The sequence below is a fragment of the Pecten maximus genome, chromosome 3, assembly GCF_902652985.1.
Source record: "Pecten maximus chromosome 3, xPecMax1.1, whole genome shotgun sequence".
Taxonomy (NCBI): domain Eukaryota; kingdom Metazoa; phylum Mollusca; class Bivalvia; order Pectinida; family Pectinidae; genus Pecten; species Pecten maximus.
Genome location: NC_047017.1, coordinates 28,306,582 through 28,333,548, shown reverse-complemented (window position 1 = coordinate 28,333,548; position 26,967 = coordinate 28,306,582). Strand labels below are relative to the sequence as shown.

General features: G+C 36.1%; 2 protein-coding genes across 5 annotated transcripts in view; one reads left to right on the top strand and one right to left on the bottom strand.

Annotated features, from left to right (window-relative positions):
- The window catches only part of LOC117323807 (centrosomal protein of 128 kDa-like), a 36,882-nt gene extending 19,695 nt beyond the window's left edge, over positions 1 to 17,187 (bottom strand). For 2 of the 3 annotated variants that reach the window (XM_033879267.1, XM_033879268.1), the window contains exons 1-11: positions 16,521 to 17,187; positions 15,884 to 15,940; positions 9,132 to 9,218; positions 7,685 to 7,762; positions 5,178 to 5,362; positions 4,250 to 4,436; positions 2,547 to 2,648; positions 2,008 to 2,200; positions 1,417 to 1,580; positions 713 to 978; positions 168 to 342 (exon numbers count right to left, since the gene is read on the bottom strand). In XM_033879267.1, the coding sequence (XP_033735158.1) occupies positions 168 to 342; positions 713 to 978; positions 1,417 to 1,580; positions 2,008 to 2,200; positions 2,547 to 2,648; positions 4,250 to 4,436; positions 5,178 to 5,362; positions 7,685 to 7,762; positions 9,132 to 9,218; positions 15,884 to 15,922 (1,476 nt within the window). In that variant the 5' untranslated portion in view covers positions 15,923 to 15,940; positions 16,521 to 17,187. Of the gene's footprint in view, positions 1 to 167; positions 343 to 712; positions 979 to 1,416; positions 1,581 to 2,007; positions 2,201 to 2,546; positions 2,649 to 4,249; positions 4,437 to 5,177; positions 5,363 to 6,846; positions 6,980 to 7,684; positions 7,763 to 9,131; positions 9,219 to 15,883; positions 15,941 to 16,520 lie in introns of those variants that run through there. The other variant, XM_033879269.1, reaches the window with a different exon arrangement.
- A 4,390-nt stretch (positions 17,188 to 21,577) lies between these two features.
- On the top strand, positions 21,578 to 26,695 carry LOC117323805 (calmodulin-like). Of its 2 annotated transcripts, none has more exons than XM_033879266.1 (6): positions 21,578 to 21,872; positions 23,691 to 23,717; positions 24,322 to 24,352; positions 25,271 to 25,414; positions 25,547 to 25,789; positions 26,350 to 26,695. In XM_033879266.1, exons 2-6 carry the CDS (start codon positions 23,715 to 23,717, stop codon positions 26,376 to 26,378), a joined length of 450 nt encoding a protein of 149 aa, XP_033735157.1. In that variant the 5' UTR covers positions 21,578 to 21,872; positions 23,691 to 23,714; the 3' UTR covers positions 26,379 to 26,695. The 2 variants fall into 2 exon arrangements, with proteins under 2 accessions (XP_033735157.1, XP_033735156.1); XM_033879265.1 differs by lacking the exon at positions 21,578 to 21,872 and adding an exon at positions 21,915 to 22,074.
- Positions 26,696 to 26,967: the final 272 nt, after the last annotated feature.

The following is a 26,967-nucleotide window of genomic DNA, read 5'->3' as shown; positions in this document are numbered from 1 at the left end:
TCGCCTAGCTCAGACACTACAGTTAAATGATACTGACCAAGGCGTCGCCTAGCTCAGACACTACAGATAAATGATACTGACCAAGGCGTCGCCTAGCTCAGACACTAGATACATGACACTGACCAAGGCGTCGCCTAGCTCAGAAACTACAGTTAAATGATACTGACCAAGGCGTCGCCTAGCTCCCGTTTGAGGTTGTCCATCTGTACCCCTTGGTGGTGTAACTGGTGCCTCATGCCCTCTAACTCCTTCACTAGCTGTTCATTCCTCTGCATCAACGTGTTGGCTCCGTGTTTGTGACGGTCAACCTCTCTCTCAAGCTGCTTTGTCTTCAGCTTCCATCTACAACAAACAGCTCATGTTAGGACTGTTCTGGACTGTTGTTACTCAGAAACACAAACTGATATATTGACAACATTTAGATCACAAACCAATATCTTGACAATGTCTAGAACATTGAAAACATCTAGAACACAAACAGATATATTGACAATGTTTAGTTGTGTAGTTGACATCAATAGTTAAAATTTTGGGCCTGTTCATTTATGCGGACAAATTGGTTCATCAGTTTTACATAAATCTTGACGGACCTGCAAATGTTAATATAGGCCTAAAATTTGTCACTTAAAAATAGCAAAACCTGGACTGGTAAAAAAAACAAAAACTGTTATGTGGTATTGGCATTTAAAAAACAAGACTTGTGATAACATACTGTCTGACAGTTTCCTGTGCACGCCCCTTAAACTCATCCCTCTTTCGCTCTGCATCAGACAGAGAACCCTGTGTGCCCCGTAGCTCAGTAGAGGTTTTCTCCAGCTCCTTGCTGCACTCCTTAAGACGTCCCATCGTGTCCTCATACTGGGCCATCAGCTGACCCTTGTGGCGATCGGCCTCCTCAAACTTATCTGACGTCTCCTTCAATTGAGTGATAAGTTTGGCTGTCTGTTTCTCTCTGTTCTCTAGGTCTCTTGTTAGTGTCTGCAATGGAGAGGAAAATACATCCCATAAAACACCAAGGAAAAGTTCTATACTGGGAGAATATAAAATTACTAGGTACAGAAACCTGTGTTTAGAAAACTTCATTTTATACAAATATTTTATGTGCTTCACAATAAGTGTTATTGATTGCTACATATTTCTTTTTAAACCTCCAATAGCTATGATTAATATCTCTTGTCAAGATACAAATGAACTACATAATTAACATAAAATCTACCACATATAAAACCCTATAACAGTTAATGACTCAGATTAATAAGGACAACGCCAAGAGGTAAAATTCAGAAAACTCATTGTTTTTTTTTATACTTAAAATGTACAGGATGAACAGATTTGCTTCTTGGAATAAAGAGAAATCTACTATTTGACCATCAAGTTAAAAACATCCTTCATCTAAGGGTATAGGTTAAATCCTACCTCTATGTGGTCGGAAAGTTGGGCCCGTTGCCGTTCACTCCGGTCAATCCCTCTGCGTAACTCATCCATTTCACTGTGATTACCCATAGACCTGGCTAGCTGGCCACGTAGGTCCATCACTTCCTTCTCTAGGGACCTCCGCACCCGGTCTCTCTCCTCCTCCACTGTCAGATGGAAGGGAAATAATTAGTAGCTAGAATAGTTACTATGTTCAGTCCACCCTCGCTATAACACAGTCCACCCTCGCTATAACACAGTCCACCCTCGCTATAATGCCATCTATCATTTTTGCTAATGTTGGGTATCAAAACAAGGATGGGGATAGTATAAAGATTTAAACATTACCATTAAAATATTTTGTCACGAAGCTCATATGCCATATGGTCTATATTTATACATGTATGTGGAGAGCTTCATGTGGAGACTGCAGGTAAATGGCTAATATCGAGTGTGGCACATGGTAGTAGGTCGAGGGAACATTGTAGACATGAACGTTGTGTCAAATACACTATCAACATTTTTGCAAGTGAATACGAGAGTTACAAAAAATCAAGAACCAAACAAAAGTATTCCCCATGCTTCCTTACTTACAGGACTGTTTTTTACGTCTATCCCGGACCTCCTCCTCGTATCGACTCTCCTCGAGGTGGGTTTTCATTCGTGAACGTTCCTGCTCCATGCGGTTGAGCTGTGCCCGAAGGTCACCAACCTGCTGTTCTAGAGCGGCTTTACCTCCTGCTGTTTGGTCCAGCTTTCTCTTAACAGCGTCTAATTCAGACTCAATCTGGAGAAAGGAAAAATCAGTTTTACTACCAGAACTCTTCCATTGTAAGAATGCCCTGTGTAGAAATGGACTTTCTAATGATCATGTAAATGCCATATCAGTGGCACAAAAAACAGAATTCTCCAAGTGAAATAGGTTTTATATAGAAATATTTAGGTGGATACCAACACTAAGTGTCAGGCAGTACCATAGCCTGTCATCACTTCCATCAATGTAGAAATTACAAACCCCACTCATCTAAATAAATCTTTATCTTTTCAAGTTTGTATTTAAACAATATTAAATGTTTAAGTATTACAAGCAGTAACTGTTGTTAACCTAAATATTCCACTGTACAGATTCTTACCCTGTTTTTCTGTGACTCAGCCTGGATATACTGTGTCTGGAGTCGTTCGTCCATGGCTGACCGTGATGGCTGTGTCAGTAGGTGCTGATGTGTATTCAGTGCCTGTAACGATGTTATATAGGAATTAAGTCACTGAAGTATTACTCCTGTGACAGTAAACCAGTGTTCTGACAGTGTTAGGACTGACAAGAATATCACACACAGGTTCCTGTATAGGGTCTGTTTGGAGAAATACAAAAATACAATGTTCCATGTTTGACTCTCAGAATTACTAGGCCTTAAAATACAAGAATTAAGTACATGAATACATGAATGAAACAACTAGGACACTGATAGGTCAGTGACAGACCTGTTGTGTGGCAATATGTCACCAATAATCATCAAAATACCATCTGCCCATATCACAGAGGTTGATGTTTGACATTTGGACTTTAAAAACAATTGTAAGGAAGTAGAATACATTATACATATACTATGTTGTGACATGTGTTTCCACCAAATTTGTCGGTCTAACAGAAATGAAAATTCTGGTATAATACTCACTTGGTATTTTTAATCTAAGCCTTAAATAATTTGAACCCAAATGACCTTGACATTTGACCCAGTGACTTTGATTTCTGATCGTTATACCAAAAATTTTCTTCAGTGAAAAGACACAAAATTTGACATTGACCTTTGATCTTGACCTTTAGTCAGTTGACTTCTTGCATAATTCTGACCAAATTTGTTTTGTAATTTCATAGAATTTTCGAGAAAATGGTTTGAATGTAATTTTTAATTGCAGTGAATGTTGACACTGACATTGGTACTACGCCAATGGAAAAGTAGTCCTCCGTTGAGGCGGGACAAAAATGACATGCTTTGTAATCTAAACAAACTCATATTAATTATCTGATGGAACAATCAGCAGCAGCAACACTCTGCTTGGTTAATAAAAGCTGAAAAAAATTTTTTTTATTGTGATCATACTAAGAAATTCAGATACTCAAGTCAAATAAAGTTTCCTATTTCTAAGCATTGTTAGGGTACTAACATAAGAGGTTAACCTATGGAATGAAAACAACTAGTACTAGTTAGTTAGTCATGCATAATAAAGAAATTTAACCTATCTTACATATTTTAAGCAGGATATCTGACTTTTGATGGATATTTATTATTTTTTAGTTTTATAATTTTGTGCTTTTGATATTTGTCTTAAATCACAGAAAACAATCAAAACTTCTAAATGCACCCCTTAGTTACTATGACACTTCAATAAACCCAAAAAAGTCACCACATGCAGCAAATGTTTATACTACAACCAAAAGTATATCTGATTTACTGAAAACTACTAATTTTACTTACAGAGTGAGTACTGATACCATCAATGTGCTGAATTACCAAAAACAAAATACAAACTATAGTATTATACTTCTATTGCCATACACAAGTATTATTGAAAAACAGACCCTATTATTTATACAGACGTGTGGGTGTATTGTCCTTACCTACATGTCCTGGGTTTTATTGTTTTATTGACTGGGAAATTGGTGTTTGTACACCAGCAAGCAGGAATGATCCTGTAAGGTAGGAGTCCTGGACTTTGTTAATATGTACCGAGGAATCTGGACCAAAATCCAGATCTAAAGCTGTACAGAGTATGTATTGAGCTTCAAGTTTTCAAGATGACAGTGAAAATCTGCTTGCCATTGCCTAGGACGTACCTGCCGAAGGTCTGTGGAGAGGTTAACCAGTTCATCGTATCTGTTGAGTGACTGCCTTTCTGACCGCAGCTCATTCTGAATAGCAGCTAGTCTCTCCTCTACACGCATGGCCACCGGGTCAGAGTGAGGAAGGCGCTTCAGATTATCTGATATCTCCCTCATAGTCCTTCTAGAATCCAAATCATTTCTGTAAAGTAAATAAGTTATAACAGATGATATCATAGTCCTCCTAGACTCCAAGTCATTTCTGTAAAGTAAATAAGTTATAACAGATGATATCATAGTCCTTCTAGACTCCAAGTCATTTCTGTAAAGTAAATAAGTTATAACAGATGATATCATAGTCCTCCTAGACTCCAAGTCATTTCTGTAAAGTAAATAAGTTATAACAGATGATATCATAGTCCTTCTAGACTCCAAGTCATTTCTGTAAAGTAAATAAGTTATAACAGATGATATCATAGTCCTCCTAGACTCCAAGTCATTTCTGTAAAGTAAATAAGTTATAACAGATGATATCATAGTCCTCCTAGACTCCAAGTCATTTCTGTAAAGTAAATAAGTTATAACAGATGATATCATAGTCCTCCTAGACTCCAAATCATTTCTGTAAAGTAAATATGTTAACACAGATCAGGGCTGGCTACAATATAGCTGGTTTAGTAACTTCTAACTGGTTATCCTGTTGTAACAAAAAACAATTATCTATTCCACGGAAGACAGTCAAGAGTGAAAGAATTCTTTTGGGAAAATACCACCATACATCAACAGAAGTCCGCCACGATTTAACTTGATGTCAACCAGTGATTCAGTGATCCCAAGATCAGGAAATGACAAGATGTCTTATCACAAAGGAAGTAACTAGATGCTCAGATTGAAGAGTACAAGTTGGACTGGGATGTACCTACTTGAATCAGGTTGTACCTACCTGTCTCGTCTCTCAGATTCCCTGTTTAAGCTTGTCTCAAGATCAAAATGGTCGTTAGATAAATCTCGGAAAGACCTGTGTAGTCCGTGCAACTCTCTGTTCATGTCATCAGCAAATCTCACAGTGGATCTCCGCTTTCGTCGTCGTCTATTTGCCAATGGTGATACTTCATACTCGCTGTCACTCTGACAAATACAATCAGCACACCAGTATGATAAATGCAGTCAGTGAGAAAAAACTTGTCAATATTCTTCATACAAGTTATACATGATGTGTATGTAGTGTTCCCTGACTGTAAGTGTTTATATGTGTAGCTTTATTCCTGACTAACGCCTCTGAATGCTGTACAGTCTATAACTGTTACCAATATTACTGTAAATGAATTGGAACCTGAATTATAAGTAACTAAGTTAAAGTCGTGGTCATTCAGGCGTGTCTGATATTAACTGTTCCCATTGAGGATATGTCCACATGGATTTTACTGTCAGAAAATTGTCCAGTAACGTGTATAATTGTCCAGCCATGCCAACTCCCGACCATAAAGACATTAACCAGTGGTATCATTGGTTTTTATCTGTCTAAAGTTTGTGTTTAAATAAGATGGCACTATACAGATGTTAAACCTCATTCAAATGCTAATTTATTTTGGCCATGAAAGTACATGTATGGAACTTTATCATATTTGTTTTTTTATTCATCTAATAATTTCCATGAATGAGCAGAAAGATGTAATAGCATTTGGTTGACAAAAATGGCATTCACACATACATGTAAAAATATTTTTCATATACATTGTATGTTGGTTAAGAATAATATTTATAGCTATGAACAGGTGTACATTGGTTTAGTCTTATTTATAGCAATACACAAGTCCACACAAGTTAAATATTATTTAGATATGAACAGGGGCATAATATAGATATTATTTATTGAGATGTACAGGTGTACATCAGTTAAATATTCTTTAGAGTAGTACAGTTGTAAATAGGTTAAATATCATTTATAACCATGAATAGTGTACATTGGTGGAATATTATTTATAAAGATGTACAGGTGTATGTTGGTAAAATATCATTTACATATGTACATTGTTTGAATACTATTTATGTAGATACATTGTATATAGGTGTACTTAAGCTAAATATCAATTGTTGTACCCAGTGTATGTATCTGTACAGGTTTATGTCGGTTAAATATTATTTATAAAGATGTACAGTTGTACAACAGTTGATATTATTTATATACAGGTGTACATTGGTTAAATACTATTTATGTAGATATACAGGTGTACATGTATGTTAATTGATATAGGTGTACATATGAGTTAAATATTAATTGCTGTACACAGTATAGCTGTACAGGTGTAAATGAACTAAATATTAATTGCTGTACACAGTATAGCTGTACAGGTGTAAATGAACTAAATATTAATTGCTGTACAGGTGTAAATGGACTAAATATTAATCATTGATATGTACAGGTATTTAATAGCACATTCATTTTGTGCTATTTGATCAGCAATGATATATTAAAACCCAGCTACATAATGATATGGCATAAATAAATAATGAAAGTAATCAAATAAACAATTTTGTTGATAGCTATACACATACCGTCCAAACAGTCATTATTTTCACACAACAGATACTATAGAGAAAACTCTATTTACCTGGTCAGAACTTTCCATTGATACCCTATATATGCCTGAGTTCTATCATGCTGGCTGATATTTCCAAATGTAAGGTAAGATATCCATGTTTAGACTATGCCTGACCACACAGGTCAGTAAAATTTTCCTGAATGACATTGGAGCACAGGTAGCCCTGCCACAGGTCAGGCCTTAACTCGTCCACCTACTTACCTAATCACAGAGGCTAATTACCGGCGGATTTAAATATTTATAAAGGCAGTCGAGCATATGTGATTTATTTATATACCACTGCACTTATAGGTTTGACAATAATAGGAGAAAATCAGTGACAACTGGTTCACTCACTTTAATCATCCCATCTTTAATCTCTGCTTAACACTTCAGATTTATTTGATTCCCTTGACTCTCCATGAAATGATAGCCCGACTACAATGTTATTATCTGGTATTTTTCTGTATATTTTGAAATAATTTCTTGACACACATATCAAATCCATGATTTTAATAAGAACAAACTTCCTGGAAGATGCAAAAGTGCATTTCTACACCTGGTACATGACCATCAGAGTGACACACTTGATATTTTTCTTACAAATATAAATAAAAGGATTATCTTATAATCTACCACCACTACAACAATATATACAAAACAGGTGTTAGGGCTGAGGGGCCAGATTGGCTGTAGGAATCACTGTGTTCTTAACCAGCTTCTTACTTAGGATCCATATTCTATGTAATGGCTCCGTTCACATCAGTAGAACATATATAATTCAGGTTAACCTGTACAAAACTTCATGGTACCACAGATTCAGAGTTAGACCCACTAAATGCTTTATATGATACTGTGGCTGACTTACCCCATAGTCCCGGTGTAGTGGACTCCTCACCCTCTCCCGCTCGAGTTCACTCTGTGTTACCCTTAAGTCATCTCGTAACTGTGTACAAAAAATACACATTACTGTAATCATTCAAACATTTATACCAGGTAAATGGTTTAATAGGTCACAATTAATGTTACTGGTTTTGATAATCATCTGTCATTGTAAATATTTTTTATTAATAGGCTCTGTATATCCTTTGGTACTTGATTACAAATACACAATTATTGTAAACACAAACTAACAGGTGATGGGATTGGTAAACACAAACTAACAGGTGATGTGATTGGTAAACACAAACTAACAGGTGATGGGATTGGTAAACACAAACTAACGGGTGATGGGATTGGTAAACACAAACTAACAGGTGATGGGATTGGTAAACACAAACTAACAGGTGATGTGATTGGTAAACACAAACTAACAGGTGATGGGATTGGTAAACACAAACTAACGGGTGATGGGATTGGTAAACACAAACTAACAGGTGATGTGATTGGTAAACACAAACTAACAGGTGATGTGATTGGTAAACACAAACTAACAGGTGATGGGATTGGTAAACACAAACTAACAGGTGATGTGATTGGTAAACACAAACTAACAGGTGATGTGATTGGTAAACACAAACTAACAGGTGATGGGATTGGTAAACACAAATTAACATGTTGTGATGGGATTGGTAATCAGTAAACTAAAACCCTCAGCTGATCAGTAAGTCAAAATGAAATCTGATCGGCATATTTCAAACATTTTAGATGAGTAATTTTACATTTACATCAGTCAATAAATCAACCTGAATAACATACACTGTACCCAATAACTCAGATAGCATTTTTACAATACACGTTGAGTAAGTTAAATTGTTGCTGAACAAAGAGAATTCTTATCAAAATTTTTTCTTCCATCATAGAGTTTAACTGTTTGGTGATTTTATGTTGAAAACACAATTAAGTACAAACATTGATATAAAACATTAGAGTACATGACTAATGTGTAACAGATCTGATTGAACACCTATCAACTTTGTGTCACCCCAACCCGACACCTGCCAGAGACCAGATGACAGAGTAAAGATGTAATTATCTAATTAATAATGCATGAATGTCCCAAATGGCAGCAAAACTCTAGTAATCTTACATATAACTAATCACACTTAGAACTTTCAACATAAAACGGTAACATAGTAATATCTTAAATACACACGACAGTTATAACTTTACATCCAAAGTCAGGTTTGTCGGACCAAAATAAATACACACAGCAACATACCTGAGAAATCCTTATATTCTTTACCTGAATCATTAACTACTGTGTTTAGGTAAATATAAATTGACTAATATCAAAATGCAATAGGGAACATAAGGATCAAATATAGAGTGTGAAAGTGTGAGTCATTTCATGGGATTTAACCTTTAAAACCTACCTTGTCTACGGCACCTCTCTGTTCCCTACCTACATCCCTGTAGGTACCAAGCATACGATCCAACGACCGCAGGTTCCGTGTCGTACCCTACAATGAATACACAGATATTGTGAGAAAATGGTAGACACAGTTCAAAACAATTGAAAAAGTTGTATATTTAGTTCAACTATAGTTAAGTACTGTATATTAACAGAGCAAATGAAATTAAAGTTGATTTTTTTCACACAGTATGTCAAGTATCAATAGTACAGATATAAGCTATCTGTATCATGTCTTGTTGGTATAGTACATGTTTAGTAAACTGGAAGGCTATTAACTATTTATCATATGCATGTTACACCATAAATCAGTGACTCATCAATGAGAGTTGATTCACAACTTTCCAGATATCCCATTAAAAACTCTGTAACATCCAATTCACAACTCTCAGAACATCTCTCAGAACATCTAATTCACAACTCTCAGAACATGTAATTCACGATTCCCAAAACATCCAATTCACAACTTCCTAGACATCCAATTCACAACTCTCAGAACATGTAATTCACAATTTCCCAAACATCCAATTCACAACTCTCAGAACATCAGATTCTAATTCACGATTCCCCAAACCTCTAATTCACAACTTTCTAGACATCCAATTAAAAACTTCCTAGACATTTCAATTCACAACTTTCAGAACATCTAATTCACAACTTCCTGAACATCAAATTTACAGCTTTCAAAAACATGTGTAATACTTGTGTAATATTAAGTGTTGTTTTCTCACTGAGTGTAAATGTCTAATACACTTTTACTTATTGAAAGGTGAAAGCCAAGCTTGCAGACAACCAGCCATGAGGAGTCTGCTGTATCACAGTATTATCTAACCACACAGGAAACTAACTGAATAGGTATCAATGGTTAATAAGTCCTAAGATCATCTACCAGGATAAACATAAGTTTATGGCACATTACACCATATAAATATTTAAAACCCTGGGACACGAGCCTAAGACCTAGTGAGTTGTGATATTGCATAACTAAATGATGGGAATTGTGTCAGAGGAGTGTGCACTCTTTGGATTTCTACTTTGTTCAGGCACAGGGGCATGTCTAGTCTTATATTAAAAAATAACCAGAAATGCCTATATACCTATAAAGACTTTATATATAGGTATTTTTGGCAATTTCTTGATATAAGATAAGACATGCCCCTGTGGTTTAGGGTCTTATGGACACCGTGCCAACACATAATGGGACACTAGAAGAGCAGTTATATAGTGACATCACACTGAGACATGATGTCATAACCTTGACATGGTAACACACCAATCCACCTCAACATGGTAACACATCAATCCACCTCAACACGGTAACACATCAATCCACCTCAACACGGTAACACATCAATCCACCTCAACACGGTAACACACCAATCCACCTCAACACGGTAACACACCAATCCACCTCAACATGGTAACACATCAAACCATCTCAACATGGTAACACACCAATCCACCTCAACATGGTAACACACCAATCCACCTCAACATGGTAACACATCAATCCACCTCAACATGGTAACACACCAATCCACCACAATATGGTAACACATCAATCCACCTCAACATGGTAACACATCAATCCACCTCAACATGGTAACACATCAATCCACCTCAACATGGTAACACATCAATCCACCTCAACATGGTAACACATCAATCCACCTCAACATGGTAACACACCAATCCACCTCAACATGGTAACACATCAATCCACCTCAACATGGTAACACACCAATCCACCTCAACATGGTAACACATCAATCCACCTCAACATGGTAACACACCAATCCACCTCAACATGGTAACACACCAATCCACCTCAACACGGTAACACATCAATCCACCTCAACATGGTAACACATCAATCCACCTCAACACGGTAACACATCAATCCACCACAATATGGTAACACATCAATCCACCTCAACACGGTAACACATCAATCCACCTCAACATGGTAACACACCAATCCATCTCAACATGGTAATACATGGATCCACCTCAACACGGTAACACATCAATCCACCTCAACACGGTAACACATCAATCCACCTCAACACGGTAACACACCAATCCACCACAATATGGTAACACACCAATCCACCTCAACATGGTAACACACCAATCCACCTCAACACGGTAACACATCAATCCACCTCAACACGGTAACACATCAATCCACCTCAACATGGTAACACATCAATCCACCTCAACATGGTAACACACCAATCCACCTCAACATGGTAACACATCAATCCATCTCAACATGGTAACACACCAATCCACCTCAACATGGTAACACATCAATCCACCTCAACATGGTAACACATCGATCCATCTCAACATGGTAACACATCGATCCACCTCAACATGGTAACACACCAATCCACCTCAACATGGTAACACACCAATCCACCTCAACATGGTAATACACCAATCCACCTCAACATGGTAACACATCAATCCACCTCAACATGGTAACACACCAATCCACCTCAACATGGTAACACATCAATCCACCTCAATATGGTAACACACCAATCCACCTCAACATGGTAACACATCTATCCACCACAATATGGTAACACACCAATCCACCTCATCACATATATTATATTTAATCATTTTTTTACACCCATTGCAATCAATTTTTATGTTTCCATCATCTAATATCTGTTAGAAAATGTATATTTCCAGAACTGATTGTACAGCTACCTTCCCAAGAACTTACCACAAAACAGGTCAAATCAACACACTAAGCTTCACTGCCTCAATCAAAATACACATTGGACCCTCCTATACATTTTCTCCGAACGGATTTGCCGAGTTAGATATGAAAACATTCATTGTTAATGATTTAGGAGAAGTGTTATAAAGAACAGTTAAATACTTTGGATGCATTAAACACAACTATCTTATTGACCTAACCATTCAATAACATTCACGCACAGGTAAATAGAATTAAACAACAAAAGACTGGAGAATGATAAGTCTGTTCAACTTTTAAATCACTTTTCATGTCTAAATACACTGACTTTAAATATCAGTTTATACACAGACCTCAATATTAAATTTGCAGCCGTTCTAACTTAATTACCATGATTCACACCATTATTCAATGCAGGTGTATAATGGTATTTCAATTACCTTATAAAAGCCCAAAAACATTTAAATTCATGTATCGTCAACATTTCTAATTCAAAATGTAAAAGCGATTTTTTATTCTCATCTACATCTATATTATTAAGAATGAAATTAATCTGATCCTTTTCCTGCTGAGTTTAACAATTAACAAAACACACCTATTTGGCCACTTACTATATCTTATGGACATGTGTACTTTTATATTTTGGTAAGGATAAAGACCCATCAGGGATCTAGAGGAAACCTGAATGCAAAATTTTGTTTGATATGGCTAATAGGAACTATATATATACCGGTATATGTTGACTCTAAAATTACTGAGGTAGTACAATGCTGAAAACTTTATAATTTCACAGCAACCATACATAGCCTATTCAAACTGACTCAGTGTTGTGTGTGGTCACAATAAAACAAGACTTGAAAGTAATTCATTCAGGCTACGTCATAGTCAGGTGTTATTCAGATAAGGGAGAACTGTTCCATTTTTCTTTATACAGTGAGAATAATTTCAGTTCATATTTCTGTCAAGAATATGGCTACATATATATCTATGCTGTGTATTAGATGCAGATTAATTAGTACAAGTTTTTTTTTTTTTTATTACCTGACAAATAACATTACAACAAAGATACATTGTGTTTAGCCGAAAACTCTCCATTATGCAAAATGTTAGACAGTCTGAGGTGTGAAATGCTGAAGACTGTTCACTGTAATCTGATACATGACATAAACACCTAAATGATGAAGGAAACAAGATTGTAGTTGTACCTTTAAAAACCAAAATTTGACAATAGGAAGACTCTGCTTCATTCAAAGTAAATATTAATTTATCACAGTAAAATCTATATGATATATACTTATTCATGACATCCACCAACTTCACTAGCCAAAGTGTTCAATATGGTTCTCTCCTTTTCATCCTTGGCGGATCTCACGACAAAATTGAAGTTCCCATTGCATTGGATGTGGTTAAATCTAACGGCATCCAATCAAAATGTAGCAGCGAAAACTTCAATTTTGTCGTAAGATCTGCCAAGTGCCAAAGGAGTATACCTAGTAAACAGTCCGGGTCAATTTGCACCAAACTATAAGTTAATGGGGAACATTTACAAAAAGTTAGGGTTCTATAAAAGAACACTGTAAGATAGACAAAATGTGTGAGGACATCTAAGAAATTAATTCTTATTTTGCTCCACGGCACTTTGATGTAATTATTATACACTTTGTCCAAATGTAAGGTTATAATTATAGGATCTTGGTTATAGGTAGTTATAAAAAATGAATCAAGTTTGTTTTGAAGGCATTTACACATGATTTTTCCTATTGGTATTAATTTCCTTTTCGACTAAGTAAGTATTTTTTTCTTAAATACCTTTGAAGTACATGATAGTTGTCATGTAATACGATTTCACAAAAAAAAAGAAGACTTTTTCCAGAAGTTAGATTTTGTGATTCCTTCTATACTTTGCAGGCTTTTTTGGGGGGGCTTTTTGGGGCCGTTGATGGGCCCCATTCCTATTGAAATTATTTCATATATCAACGATACTTGATAGCCAGGTATCACCTCATACATCTCAGTAAGTACATTTAGCATCCTTATTTTGGGTATACATCAGTCTAGGAGAGATGTACTCTGATTTCAACAGAGTACATAAGGTAACAGGGATGTACCCTAATAGTTAGTGCCTATTTTATATTGAATTATCAGTAACTTTTTACAAGTACTTATTGTAAATGATTATCTCATGCAGAAATTTAAATCACAAGCAGTGTTTCATGAAATCAAAATCAGACATGTTTCATAAACATCTTCGCTAGCCAAGGCTTCTGATAATGTAACACTCCATGAACCCTTGGCAGATATAGTAGTCAGTTCTGGCCCTCTAGCGGAGAAATTACCAGCCTTTACGAATGAAATTTTTCAATTAATTAAAACGAGCGTAACACTCTGTAACCAATGTACTTAATCGATGTTGTTTACAAACACACATGGAGGATTGCGTCATTTTGATGAGATATGTGATCAACAACTTCTATCAAAACATCAAACACTGTGAATGTTTTTCCAAAGATTGTACATCTCTGTATTAAGGTAAAATGCCATGACATAGTAGACAAAGTAGCTCTGTACTGGGCGCCGCAATTTTTGTTTACTATGAAACCAAGCCTGAATGTAAAACGCGATTTGATTGCAATTGGATGCCCCGGGATTCCAGGGCGCGATGGGATTCCAGGGCGCGAGGGTTTAAGCACGACTATATCTGCCAAGGGTTTGTGGAGTGTAGCGTAATCTGAATCAGAAGCCTTGGCTAGTGAAGATGATTTCATAAAGGAAACAACTTCAAAGTAATAAGGATGCAGCTAGAAATACATTAAATGTCTCACAGGGGTCAATACATCCATGTCACACACACATAGATATGTTGCTTAGATTATGATAGAGAGACAAGTATGTTTTACAATTATTGTGACCTACAGTAGTTTGATTGTTTATTTCTTGGGTATATTGCCCCGTGAACAGCCAGGGTAATTTTGAGGCAGTAGTTGGTGATTATCTCCCTAAACATATCGGAGGCCCGTCACATGTCATTTCGAGCAATTAGGGTAAAGTTTCTTGTCCAAGCTAGGTCACAACTTCAGTTTCCTGAGAAATACAAACGGTTATGGATAGGGAGTATCAAACCATGCCCCTCGGACCATCAACTGAGGTTATGTGGCTGGTACTCTAACTGACTGAGCTATCATGGTCCCTAATTACAGATAGAAGAGAAATATTACTAGTAGAGACTATCTATTACGAGAGAATTGTGGGTAAGTGTACGATATAAACCACTTAGTTATTTCTATGGATCTGGCAGCAAAGTCATACCATAAATCAGTAAAATCACACTCTAGTTTTTCAAATACGTGTCCTAGGTTTGATTTCTGAAGCCTTTCTTACATTGTTTTTAACAGAACGTACTGTACGTCCTGCCCTCACAACTCCAATATCCCAGCTGATGGTGTATATAATAAACAGGAGTAGGTACTTAGTCTATATGTGTACTGTATCAGGTGGGTTAACGCCACAAATAAAAATATATTGTTGGAAGTACAGTCCTCAGTTCACAAAAACTTGGCTATTCTAGTGAGTTGATGCTTTAACTGTGTACATGCTGACCCTATTTCGAAACAAGGGAGCTTCAAATATGTAGGTAGAACATTAAAACACAGGACATACAGACATGGACAGGTGTTTTTTTTTAGTTTAGCAGTTAGCACTTGATAAAACAATCCCTGTAAAATACTGAAATTATATATCCATCATAAAACAGTTCAAGTAGCTTGTCCTAGCATAAAATGGTGTTTTACCTATAAAAGTGCCACCAAATATCATGCTAAGAACTGACAGGTAAACCATTGATTTGTAGAGCATCTATAAATGCACTAAAGTTTATTCTGCACTGATCATGATATGCCATCAGCAAAGACTAACCTAAAATAATAAAGTGAAAACATTTTGCTGACAATATTGTTGGAAATGCTCTAGCTATGAACCTGAGGACAGAAATTGTATCTCACCTGTAAGTTGTCTGTTAATTGATGAATTCTGTCATCCATTGTTAAAAATTCTTCACCCTGTATCAATATAATATAATAAAATTGAAGAAGTTGAAATATAGCGACACAATCATAATACGTGAAATTATTTGTGAACTGCACGGCCCATCTCCAATATTTTTTAAATCTTAACATCAGGGCTAACATATTTTACATGTTTTAACTGATTATTCAGCCCCCCCCCCCATTACCACCAAAATTCAACTCCACAAATCACCAATATTTTCCTCTTCATATGGCAAAACTATTGTTTGACATATCATATATGTACATGCATTTATGATTAAGATTTGCAAAATTTACTTTGTCAGTTGAATTTAATTAACACCCATACTAATGATAACAAACAAGTTTATTCACATTTTGCAAACTTCCAATGACAGTCCACCATAATAGTATATATGTCAAATCTTCCAAAACAATCTGGACATTTCCCTTTATAGGACGACCCTCGATCTAAAATGCAAACTATAGCAGAAGCCATGGTAATTTGATAACATTAAATGCCATCAGACAGTTCATATTAATCCTCTTAATACCTAATAATCCTGTCATATATGGCTATTACTTCTTCATAAATTTTGGAAGAACCACTTACCCACGAACAGGCTAAAAATGAAGCCTCAGCTGCCTTGTTTTCATTTCCTCACAAATTCATATCGAGTTATTATGATGCTATTTTTCTAATCACAAAACGTCACATTTTGGTACATTTCGGTCTACATTTCCTGAATAGTTCAGTGAGGTAAAACAGAAATCCGTTAACCCGGTGTTTCTAGGTCACGTCGTTCATAGGAATCCTTTACCAGTGACGGGATTTCAGACATGTTCATTCATGTTCAACTTTGGAGGCAACACATTCGGCCACACGAAGACGACATTGTCTCCTTTGTTTAATTCGTGCATAATTTATGAACAAAAAAATAATCGAAAGGGCCAAATTGCCAAACAAAAAAGGTCTGTCTTGAAATCAGCAACAGACTTTGTCAAAGCTGTCTGCAGTGAAGGTGTCAAATTGCCAAACACCTTTGTTTTCATTACAAATCACCGACAACAACAAATGATAATAATTGAATTACGATTTGCTTGGGTACAAGGACTGTGGAACATGACATCAGTCCTGTTTGTGACCAACTCTGTGCATGCATTAAAATGGTGCAATTAATTTGCTGTAGATTTTAAAGTAACATAACACATGAGATATTAAAATAAAATGATGAGCCTGAACTTGTTCTAATAATCAAAACAGCCGCCATTGACAGACGGCTCCGCAACAGTCGTTTATGCTGAAATTTCATTGGATAAAAATCTCATTGGGGCCAGCAAAAGGGAATATAACAACATAGATGATTTTTCATACAATATCCGATATTTCCCTTTTCTTATAAAAACATAATTTATACATATAGATATATATATATAGTAGAGCTATAAATTACGATTATTTTATTGTATGCAATATGGAGGAAACTAAACAATTAGAAAACAAATATCGTGAGCATATTACATGAAGATATAAAACGTGTAAGGGCAAATTTGTTGCAAATAAACTGGTTTAGGTTTGGGTTTATGGTTTAAACCTGGTTTTCAAAACGGTTTGTAAACTAAAACTAGTTTGCTCTTGAGAAACAAATGCGAAATTCTAGTTTTCAATATGGTGTCTTTGGGAGAAAAAGCTTCAGAGCAGTATTTGAAACGTTAATACCTCATGAACGCACAAAAATCCCCCGAATCCCAAATTATGTTGAAGACATACTTCCACAATTCAATGACAGGGAAACGCATGCAGTTCTAGCAAGACTTTCTTTCAAACACAAGGGAAAACTGTCATACCAATGGGAAAACAATTATTATATTTATAATTTATATTTTATTTGTCCAGTCAAATGACACTACAAGCCATAGCTGGCAAATTTGGAGCACGTAGCGCACTTCAAGAGCACATTCTGCATGTGTGTTGACAACATTCGCCATCTTGTTTTCAGAAACGAAACCTTCCAAACCACAACCGGTGGTGGTTTGAATGGTTTAATAAACTAGTTTAGGTTTATCAGAAACAAATGAATGAACCGGTTTCAGTTTAAATGTGGTTTGAAACTGGTTTACTCAACAAATGGAAAGTTTACAGAACCGGTTCGAAACTAAAACTGGTTTTAGGAGAACAAATTCGCCCTAAGATAGTTTTAGTTTATGCAGAGACCTATATACTAATTAAACTATTTAATATAGGTCTCTGGACTATGATAATAAATAAATAGTTTCCAGAAACTGTTCGTGGTTCATGGCCGAGGGTAATGAAACACTCCATGCCATGAACATATAAAATATCCTTCATAAAGGCAATCATAATACAATAGCTGTGCTACTCGGATAGCAGTTTAATGACAAGGAAAACATCTCTGTGTATGATGTAATCCGAATGTTTCTGGTGTTTTATCAGCCTTTTAAAAATCTGATATGGACCGACTATAAGAAGTTTGTTAAAAGGCCGAAAAACACCAGAAGCATTCGGATTAGGTTTGATACGACTATAGTCTTGAGTTCCTACAGGGAATAAGAGACAGGTTTTCAGTGGAGGGTACAGAGGATATACATTGACTAATATTTACATTCTGTTTCCCCTGGAAAATAGAGGTTACTGAGGTAAATGCCCAACCGATTAATGGAGCAGGAAATATAATCTAATTCTAAATTTAAAAAAAAGTTTTGACGAAAACAATTCAAAATTGGCAATATCACCGAAACTACAAGACGCAGAATGACTCGAAAAATTATGGCATTTAATAGCCCAGTTTTCTCTTGCCCTGACACCATGATATGAAGGGGACCTACACCAGAGGAAACTCGGGCCTAGGCATTTAACTGTTTTACTGATTATAATTTCACGTTTCCGTACATATATGAAATAACAACAAATACTTATCATAGAATTCACCAGAAATTCTGAAAGTAATGAATACGAGTTATGAATATATATTTCCCTGTCTTAATCTGTTAAGTTACTGACACATAACCGACAGGAACTTTAATGTCAAAAAACAAATATCAAAATTTTCAAAAGATTTTTTTCCGGGCAGTTTTTACGAAAAAAACCCCCAACTCAGTTGTTTATTGTATTATTGAAATTTATCAAATTGCCATTGACGTTCCGATCTCCCCATATGGAATAATAAATTCTTGAGTTTTATATACCACTTTATCACAACATAGCCACCTCAAGCGGTTCACAAATAATTACCTGTATCCATGGTTATTGGGCCTTCAGCAACCAGCCAATCATGCTTTTCTCAACTGTACGGGGAGCATACAGACGGCGCTGACATTTCGGCGCGAAAAGCGTACATACATACTCATTTACAACTGAATCGACTGGAACACAACGAAGAAGAAAAGGCATAGTCTGTTCAAGGATCCAACACAGCGTCCGTGCCGGGACTCGAACTAGTCTTCGGTCACGGAGCTTTGTGTTCTACCGCTAGATCACCCGTCGGTGGCGTAGTTCTCTACTTCAACAACTGAACTGGACATCACTTGAAGAAAGAAATAGATCACGACACACCATGCTATACCAGATTACCAACAGACTTGTATATGTTGATACCACCAGATAGGAAACACGCAATATGCATGATCGATCTTTACAGATACCTTCCACGCAAACAACAATAGGAAGAGGGTCATTCTATCCAAGAACCACCAGAGTCTGGAACGCCTTGCCCACTAACACTGCTGCCACCGAGAGCATTGACATATTCAATACTCTCATTCAACTAAATTTAAAGATGTTATTGGTAAGTACGCTGTATACACTATTTTAAAACTTTAAATGTGCACACCACAATATGGCAATGTAGTCAACAAGATGACGGTGACCATAATATGGAAGGTACAAGAAGACCAGGTGCCCCGGAATGTTAACCGTCTTTTGCCTCTTGTGGACGCACGTCATGCAAATCTAGGTTAAACCAGGGTAATGTTAGATTCTAAAAAGAGACAGGATGCTGACAACGGAACCACCAGGCATATCAGCAATTATCGAACTCGTTTGACTTCATATCGTATAAGGAAATCGAATATTTTCAAAATGAGATCATGATATCGACGGACCATAAAACTATCCCATACTCTTAATCAATATGTATCTTCGTTCAGTAGTCGATATTCGTCACGGAACTAGTTTCAAAGAGAACAAGTCTCTGAAAATCGAATCAACTTGGACATGTAAACACCATAGGTAGGGGAAGTAGGCATATTACTATCTAGAAATAGAAAATCAGTTAGATATTGAAATCATCATTCTTTTACTGTTCAGTTGTAAGATCTAGGTAAGCAGCCGAAGTTTAAGAGAGTGCAGTGTCCTTGATTTCAAGTTTTGCAGGAAATACCAGACCAAGACAGTCAACAGAGTTCTTGTTATTCAAAGATAACCCGTCGTTAATATATAGGTGAAATTGAAGGACTCTGCAAGGTTTCTATTATTTGTACCAATTAGTCTTCAATATAATCAGCGTGGTAAAATAAAATCAAGTCAGCCAAGAGCCAGGGACGCCGGGTTTGTTCCAATGATATGCAATAGTCTGTTGGAAGATCTCACGGCCATCAATTAATTTTACAGACCCGGGGGTCCAACCAGTTATCGTGAATACATGATAATCGTGAAGGACAATCCAACCATCTCTTTTGCGTGTTTCACATAATGAACTATTCATAGTTGAGCTTACTCTAGATTTAGTTAAGATCAATTGGCAGTTGATTCGATGAAAGTCAAAGAGGTCACAACAAGAACTTAGCACGAATGCCTTATCCACGGTCCATTAATATAGTATATGGCCCATATGTATTACAAGATACTATATTACATTTAGGTTATATATAGATAGTGGGCTGGGAAGTCGGACCAGTTCCCTGTGGTCACAGTTACACCTGTCTTATGCTTGCGTTGTGTCTATTTGTAGTAGTCACATTCTGCATGTACAAGGTATAGATTAGCCTCTGTGTAATATATATTTTTCGGCGATAAGTCCATCTGTACACGGACGTGTTACAATATTATAGCTCACCAGGTGAAGGGAACTACTGCAAACGATGGAAGGATGATTCTATACAGCGAGAATTTATCATGTGCTGAATCTAATTTTACAGGATGCAGTTTTGTGTGAGGTAGGCAAGCGATAGTGTTATAGCGGGAGATGTATGACCATCTCTCCTCATCAATAAACAATACGGGTTCTGATGGCCGATCACCTGATCATGGTGCAACACTCAAGGCACTAGACGGATATATCGTGTCTAAAATATTACTCGAGTGGTGTCGGCTCGTAAGGTCAGACAATGAGGCCACCGCGTGCAACCATAGATCACCACCTTCTCTTCCTTATAACGTACTCTGGCAATCATATTTATAACGTACTCTGTCGGTCCTCTTTATAACGTCCTGTCGGTCCTCTATGTAACGTACTCTGGCGGTCCTCTTTATAACGTCCTGTCGGTCCTCTATGTAACGTACTCTGGCGGTCCTCGCCCAGGTCCCTCGGAAGTCGGAAATACGCCGTCCTGGCTTGCTTTGGATATTTCCTTGTACGATTGATGAGAGTACGGAAATCACACCAAATGTGATAAAATTATGTGATAAATGTGTGGATTGTTGTACATCCGTCATACTGTACAATATACCACGAATTTGTTAAATACAAAAATCCTCTGTACACCTGTTATGGGAAGATGTTGAAACTTTGCATTTGGTGCAGCATGAGAGATGAATTGGGAACGTCATGGTGATAATCATATAAGGACAGCTTTAGATAAAACGAGCAGGCCCGGGCGGTACTGTTGTTTCCGTGTGACAGGTTGTAGCCAGTAATAGATAAAGGTACTGATTACTGGGGATACTGGACTACGGACCCAATCATCCTAGCGTGTTTACAGGAGACGGGTTAACTCCACAGATCTGGTAAGTGACATAAATGTTTTCAGGGTGATGTGTGAAGTTGTTACTGTAACAAGTATACGACGCCAGACACAACAATGTTTCAAATATACGACAAAGTACAACTGGCGGTATTTTTGTATGAGGACGAGTTTGGAACCTTCAATATATAATTGTATTACAAAGTTCTGGGGACGAGTCGACTTGGCTGAACCACTTTATGTATGCATGCATTATAATATATTTGGGGCGAGTTTATGATGCAATTACCGCTCTGTTAAAGGTATTAAGGATACGTTTGTAATTTTTCTCTAAATGTATGGATTATAACATACAAGTTAGAGAGTGTGTGCGATCCACTGTGTTCCTCTATAAGTGTTGGGGCAAGTTTGCGGTCCCTTATCTACAGACAGTAAAATGCATTGAAGACAAATTTGTAATACTCTGATTCCGTTACAATGTATTAACGACAGGTTTACGATTCTTTATCTACATACAAAAAAATGTATTGAGGACAAAACTGTAATACTCCGATTCCGTTACAATGTATTAACGACAGGTTTACGATTCTTTATCTACATACAAAAAAATGTATTGAGGACAAAACTGTAATACTCCGATTCCGTTACAATGTATTAAGGATACGTTTGTAATTCTCTAAATACATGCATCATCATTATGACGGCGAGGAGTGTGCGATCCTCTGTAAGTCCCTTTACAAAGTGTTAGGGACAAGTTTGCTATTCCTTCTCTACCGTATAATGTGTTGAGGACGAGGTTGTGATATTATATGATTCCGTTATTAATCTGAGGACAAGTGTGGGATCCTGTATGCACAAATGAAGTACCTGAGTAATGATGACGAAATTGAGATTCTGCGTGTACGCACGGACACTCTCTACTATGAAATTATTACTGCCCACTTCTATTACTGAAATACGTTTGTAATTGATTCCCACTATATTATATATATACTGATTACAGATTCCATACTAAACATATACTGATTCCATACTAAACATACAATGCTTTCTTACTAAAACATACAGATTATATACTTAACATACACTGATTCCATACTAAACATATACTAATTCCATACTTAACATTTACCGATTCCATACTAAACATATACTGATTCCATACTTAACATATACCAATTCCATACTAAACATATACTGATTCCATACTAAACATATACTGATTCCATACTTAACATATACCGATTCCATACTAAACATATACTGATTCCATGCTTAACCATATACCCATTCCATACTAAACATTATACTGATTCCATGCTTAACATACACTGATTCCATACTAAACATATACTGATTCCATACTAAACACATACAGATTATATACTAAACATTCACTGATTCCATATTAAACATATACCAATCCCATACTAAACATACACTGATTCCATACTGAACATATACTGGTTTCAAAATACATACTGATTCCATACTACACATATACCGATTCCATACTGAACATATACTGATTCCATATTCAACATTTACAGATTCCTATTAAACATATACCAATTCCATACTAACTATATACTGATTCCATACTTAATTCTGATTTCATACTTGTCATATACTGATTCCATACTTAATTCTGATTTCATACTTGTCATATACTGATTCCATACTAAATATATACTAATTCCATACTAAATATATACTGATTCCATACTATCTATATACTGGTTCCATACTAAATATATACTGGTTCCATACTAAATATATGCTAATTCCATACTATCTATATACTGGTTTCATACTAAATATATACTAATTCCATACTAAATATCATCCAATTCTATTTCAGGTTTCGTTAACAACATTATTTGAAATGGTAAGTGCCAATATTTCCATGAAACTGCTTCTCACCTAATTACCACTGAATCTACTTCTAATCTACCAAATATAATTTTTAACTTTATGTACATGCATTGATATCAAACAATTATTTCCTTGGGAAGCATGTGTACTTATACTACTTATTCCTGCAGACAAAGTGGTTATCATGAACTACATACTGCAGATAAATGCTGACTAACTTTTCACTAACTTAAGAGTAAACAAGTGATTTCTCCAAAAGACAGAGTTTCTGGGCCACGTTTCATAAATATTCCTTACTTAAGGTAATTCTTTAACTTAAACTTTCCGAAAAGAAAGCATTACAGAATTTAAGGTTTAATTAAGATCTTTTCTTAAAATCTTATAATGCTTTCCAATAGGGTATTTTAAGTTAAGGAGCTTTGGTGAGAAAGGCGCCTTGTACTGCTTGTTAGCTTCTTGGCATCCATTTGAATATTTCTTTGTACTGCAATCTGTCAATAGTATGTCTCCTCAGATATATTGTAATTGGGCCCACATCTTTGTTCTGAAGATGTTATTTGCTTTGAAGGAAAGACTTTCATTATCCTGATAGTTATTTATATGCATTTTTATTTCAGGGTGAAAAACTGACAGACTCACAACTGCGAGGTAATGTACTGCATGTCTCATTAAGACAAGTAATTTTCCTAAATAAACAAGAGATCACGGAGGAATCTCAGCACCCATCATCAATATATCTTTATTGGTTCTAAGTCAGACTGATCTTGTCTCTACTTTTTACTTCTTTCTTCTTGTCCTCTTAATAATCTGATAACAAGAACAAGTGCAATACATGTGAAGTTTGAGAAACATCTTTTCACTTCTTTTCATGAATAAAGCAATAACAAACTTCAATTCTCGAAATCAAAGATAGCCACAAGTCAGTCATTTTGTTTTCCTGATCAAAATTCTCAATTAAATTGGCACAAAAAAGGGCCAAAGGGAGCCAACACATTAAGTTTGAGGAATATCCCTCCAGTACTTTTCAAGAAATAGTGATAACAAACTTCAATTCCCAAAATCCAAGATGGCTGCCTGTCAGCCATGTTGTTTTTCCGACCAAAAATCTCAATTGATTGGGCACAAATATGGAAAAAGGGGAACCTACACAGGAAGTTTGAGGAATATCCATCTAGAAATAGCTATAACAAGGATTGTTTACAGACAGACAGTCGACGGACCAAAGATACAGGGCAAAATGATTAGCCCACCATATGATCCCTACGTTCTGAACAATTTTGTTAATACCTTCTTTGTAAGTTCTCAAACAACTATTTTGGTAATACCTTCTTTGTAGGTTCTCAAACAACTATTTTGGCAAAGTTTCTTACTATCTTCTCAAACAAGTATTTTGGCAAAGTTCTTTAACAACAATTTTGGTAAAAGTTCTTTGTGTCTTTCATAGGTTTGACTTAATTAAAACATCACAATCATGACCCAGGAAAAGTTAAGTGATAGAACAAAGTGTTTGACACTAAATTCGTCTGAAATCATCTTGCCTATATACTAATGACGTTCCTGTTACAGAGGTTAAAGAGGCCTTCAGTCTGTTTGACATGGATGGGGATGGACGAGTGACTACAAAGGACCTGGGCTCGCTTGTCAGGTCCCTAGGAATAAATCCATCTGAAGTGGAGGTTAAACAGATGGCCAGGGAGGCCGACATTGACGGTAGGTATCGTACAGCAGTTGTAAACATACATTCTAGTGTCATATACATTACCTGTAAGGACTATCTATGGTTATTAAGGAAGTCAGTTGTGGACTCCGACTTAGAAGTTGTCGATTTCCCTGTTTTGACAGGTACTGGTAAGATCGAGTACCGTGAGTTTGTAGCAATGTTCGCCAGACATATCAACAATGTGAGTACAGTGGATGAGATCATTGATGCGTTTAGAGTATTTGACAAAGAAGGAAATGGCTACATCAGTGCTGCTGAACTACGACATGTTATGTTAAATCTGGGCGAGAAACTACTGGAGGAGGAAGTGAATGACATGATACGCGAGGCGGACCTTAGTGGGGACGGACATATCAACTACCAAGGTAAAATCACAGACATCTTAAAACACTAGCTCAATAAAGAAATTATTTTGTAGTAATTCTTCTATAAATGATGAAACAATAAGAATATCATACAATATTTAATTGTGTTGAATTGTTCACCCTTCAGGCACTCGCTCGCTTTCGTTGTAACCTTTCTATAGTTATTTCAAACCTAAAAAAATACCAAGACTCTTTGTACTACAAGTCAGTTGTAACTTCTAATGACCATGAATAGGCACAGATGTTCTTAAAGAAAATTGGTGAAGAATTTACAATATGTTGCATAGCATGATGGCTTGATTAAAGTTTTAGTCACATCACGACAAAGATCTTTTCATTCAAAGCATCAAATAATCTACACGTGGGGTTTGAACACTAGTATTCACCTATCAGCAAATTATCATTTTTCAGAAGACAATAAGGTAGATTGGTAGCCAGGTCTTAGGAAAAGTTCTGTAATTTTTCCAGGTTTTGTAAACCATCTTGAACATGAATATTATATAACAAGAGCAGAAACATTATTTTATCACATATTAACATACAATTTGTTTTTGTTTCAGAATTTGCCAAAGTATTAATTGCCAAATGATGCCAAGGAAGCTCTAAAGACTTTACTATTTTGTTGACAATCTTTTATTTGTTCTTCATTAAAAACTGAATACTCATTTATTTTGTATTAACACATACAAACTGACCAGTTACAAGAGAAAGAAGACTTATTCCTGTATTAAGAGGCCCAATGGGCATGTATCGCTCAACTGTTTGACCTTAAAAGTATTGCCTTTGATCAAATTTATTATCTCATCAACCAATCATGCTATTGGCCCTATACCATGCCTCTAGGCCATTTTATTATTCGAAAGATGGTGCTGCAAGATTTAAATACATTTGACATGTGTGTCCTCATAAGTGGGTCCAGGTTATTTCTTTTAAACAAACTTGATTGCCTCCATTTCTGCACGCAACTTGACAAATATCAGGATCCCTGTCAACTTTGTTTAGAATGTTTGGGACAAAAGTAAGAAGTTTACAAAAGACATGACACTGTGCTAAAGGTTTTATATTGGGTCTGTAGAATTCAGTAAACAAAAGGCATATTGGGTCTGTAGGTTTCAGTAAATTCTTCTCAGATGACCTAACAAAAGGCCTACTGAGTCCAATATTCAGTAAGCAAAAGG

Coding starts and splice junctions, on each gene's coding strand:
- LOC117323805 (XM_033879265.1), top strand. Junction 25,415..25,546: donor CAGGGAGGCCGACATTGACG/GTAGGTATCGTA, acceptor CTGTTTTGACAG/GTACTGGTAAGATCGAGTAC. Junction 25,790..26,349: donor CGGACATATCAACTACCAAG/GTAAAATCACAG, acceptor TTTTTGTTTCAG/AATTTGCCAAAGTATTAATT.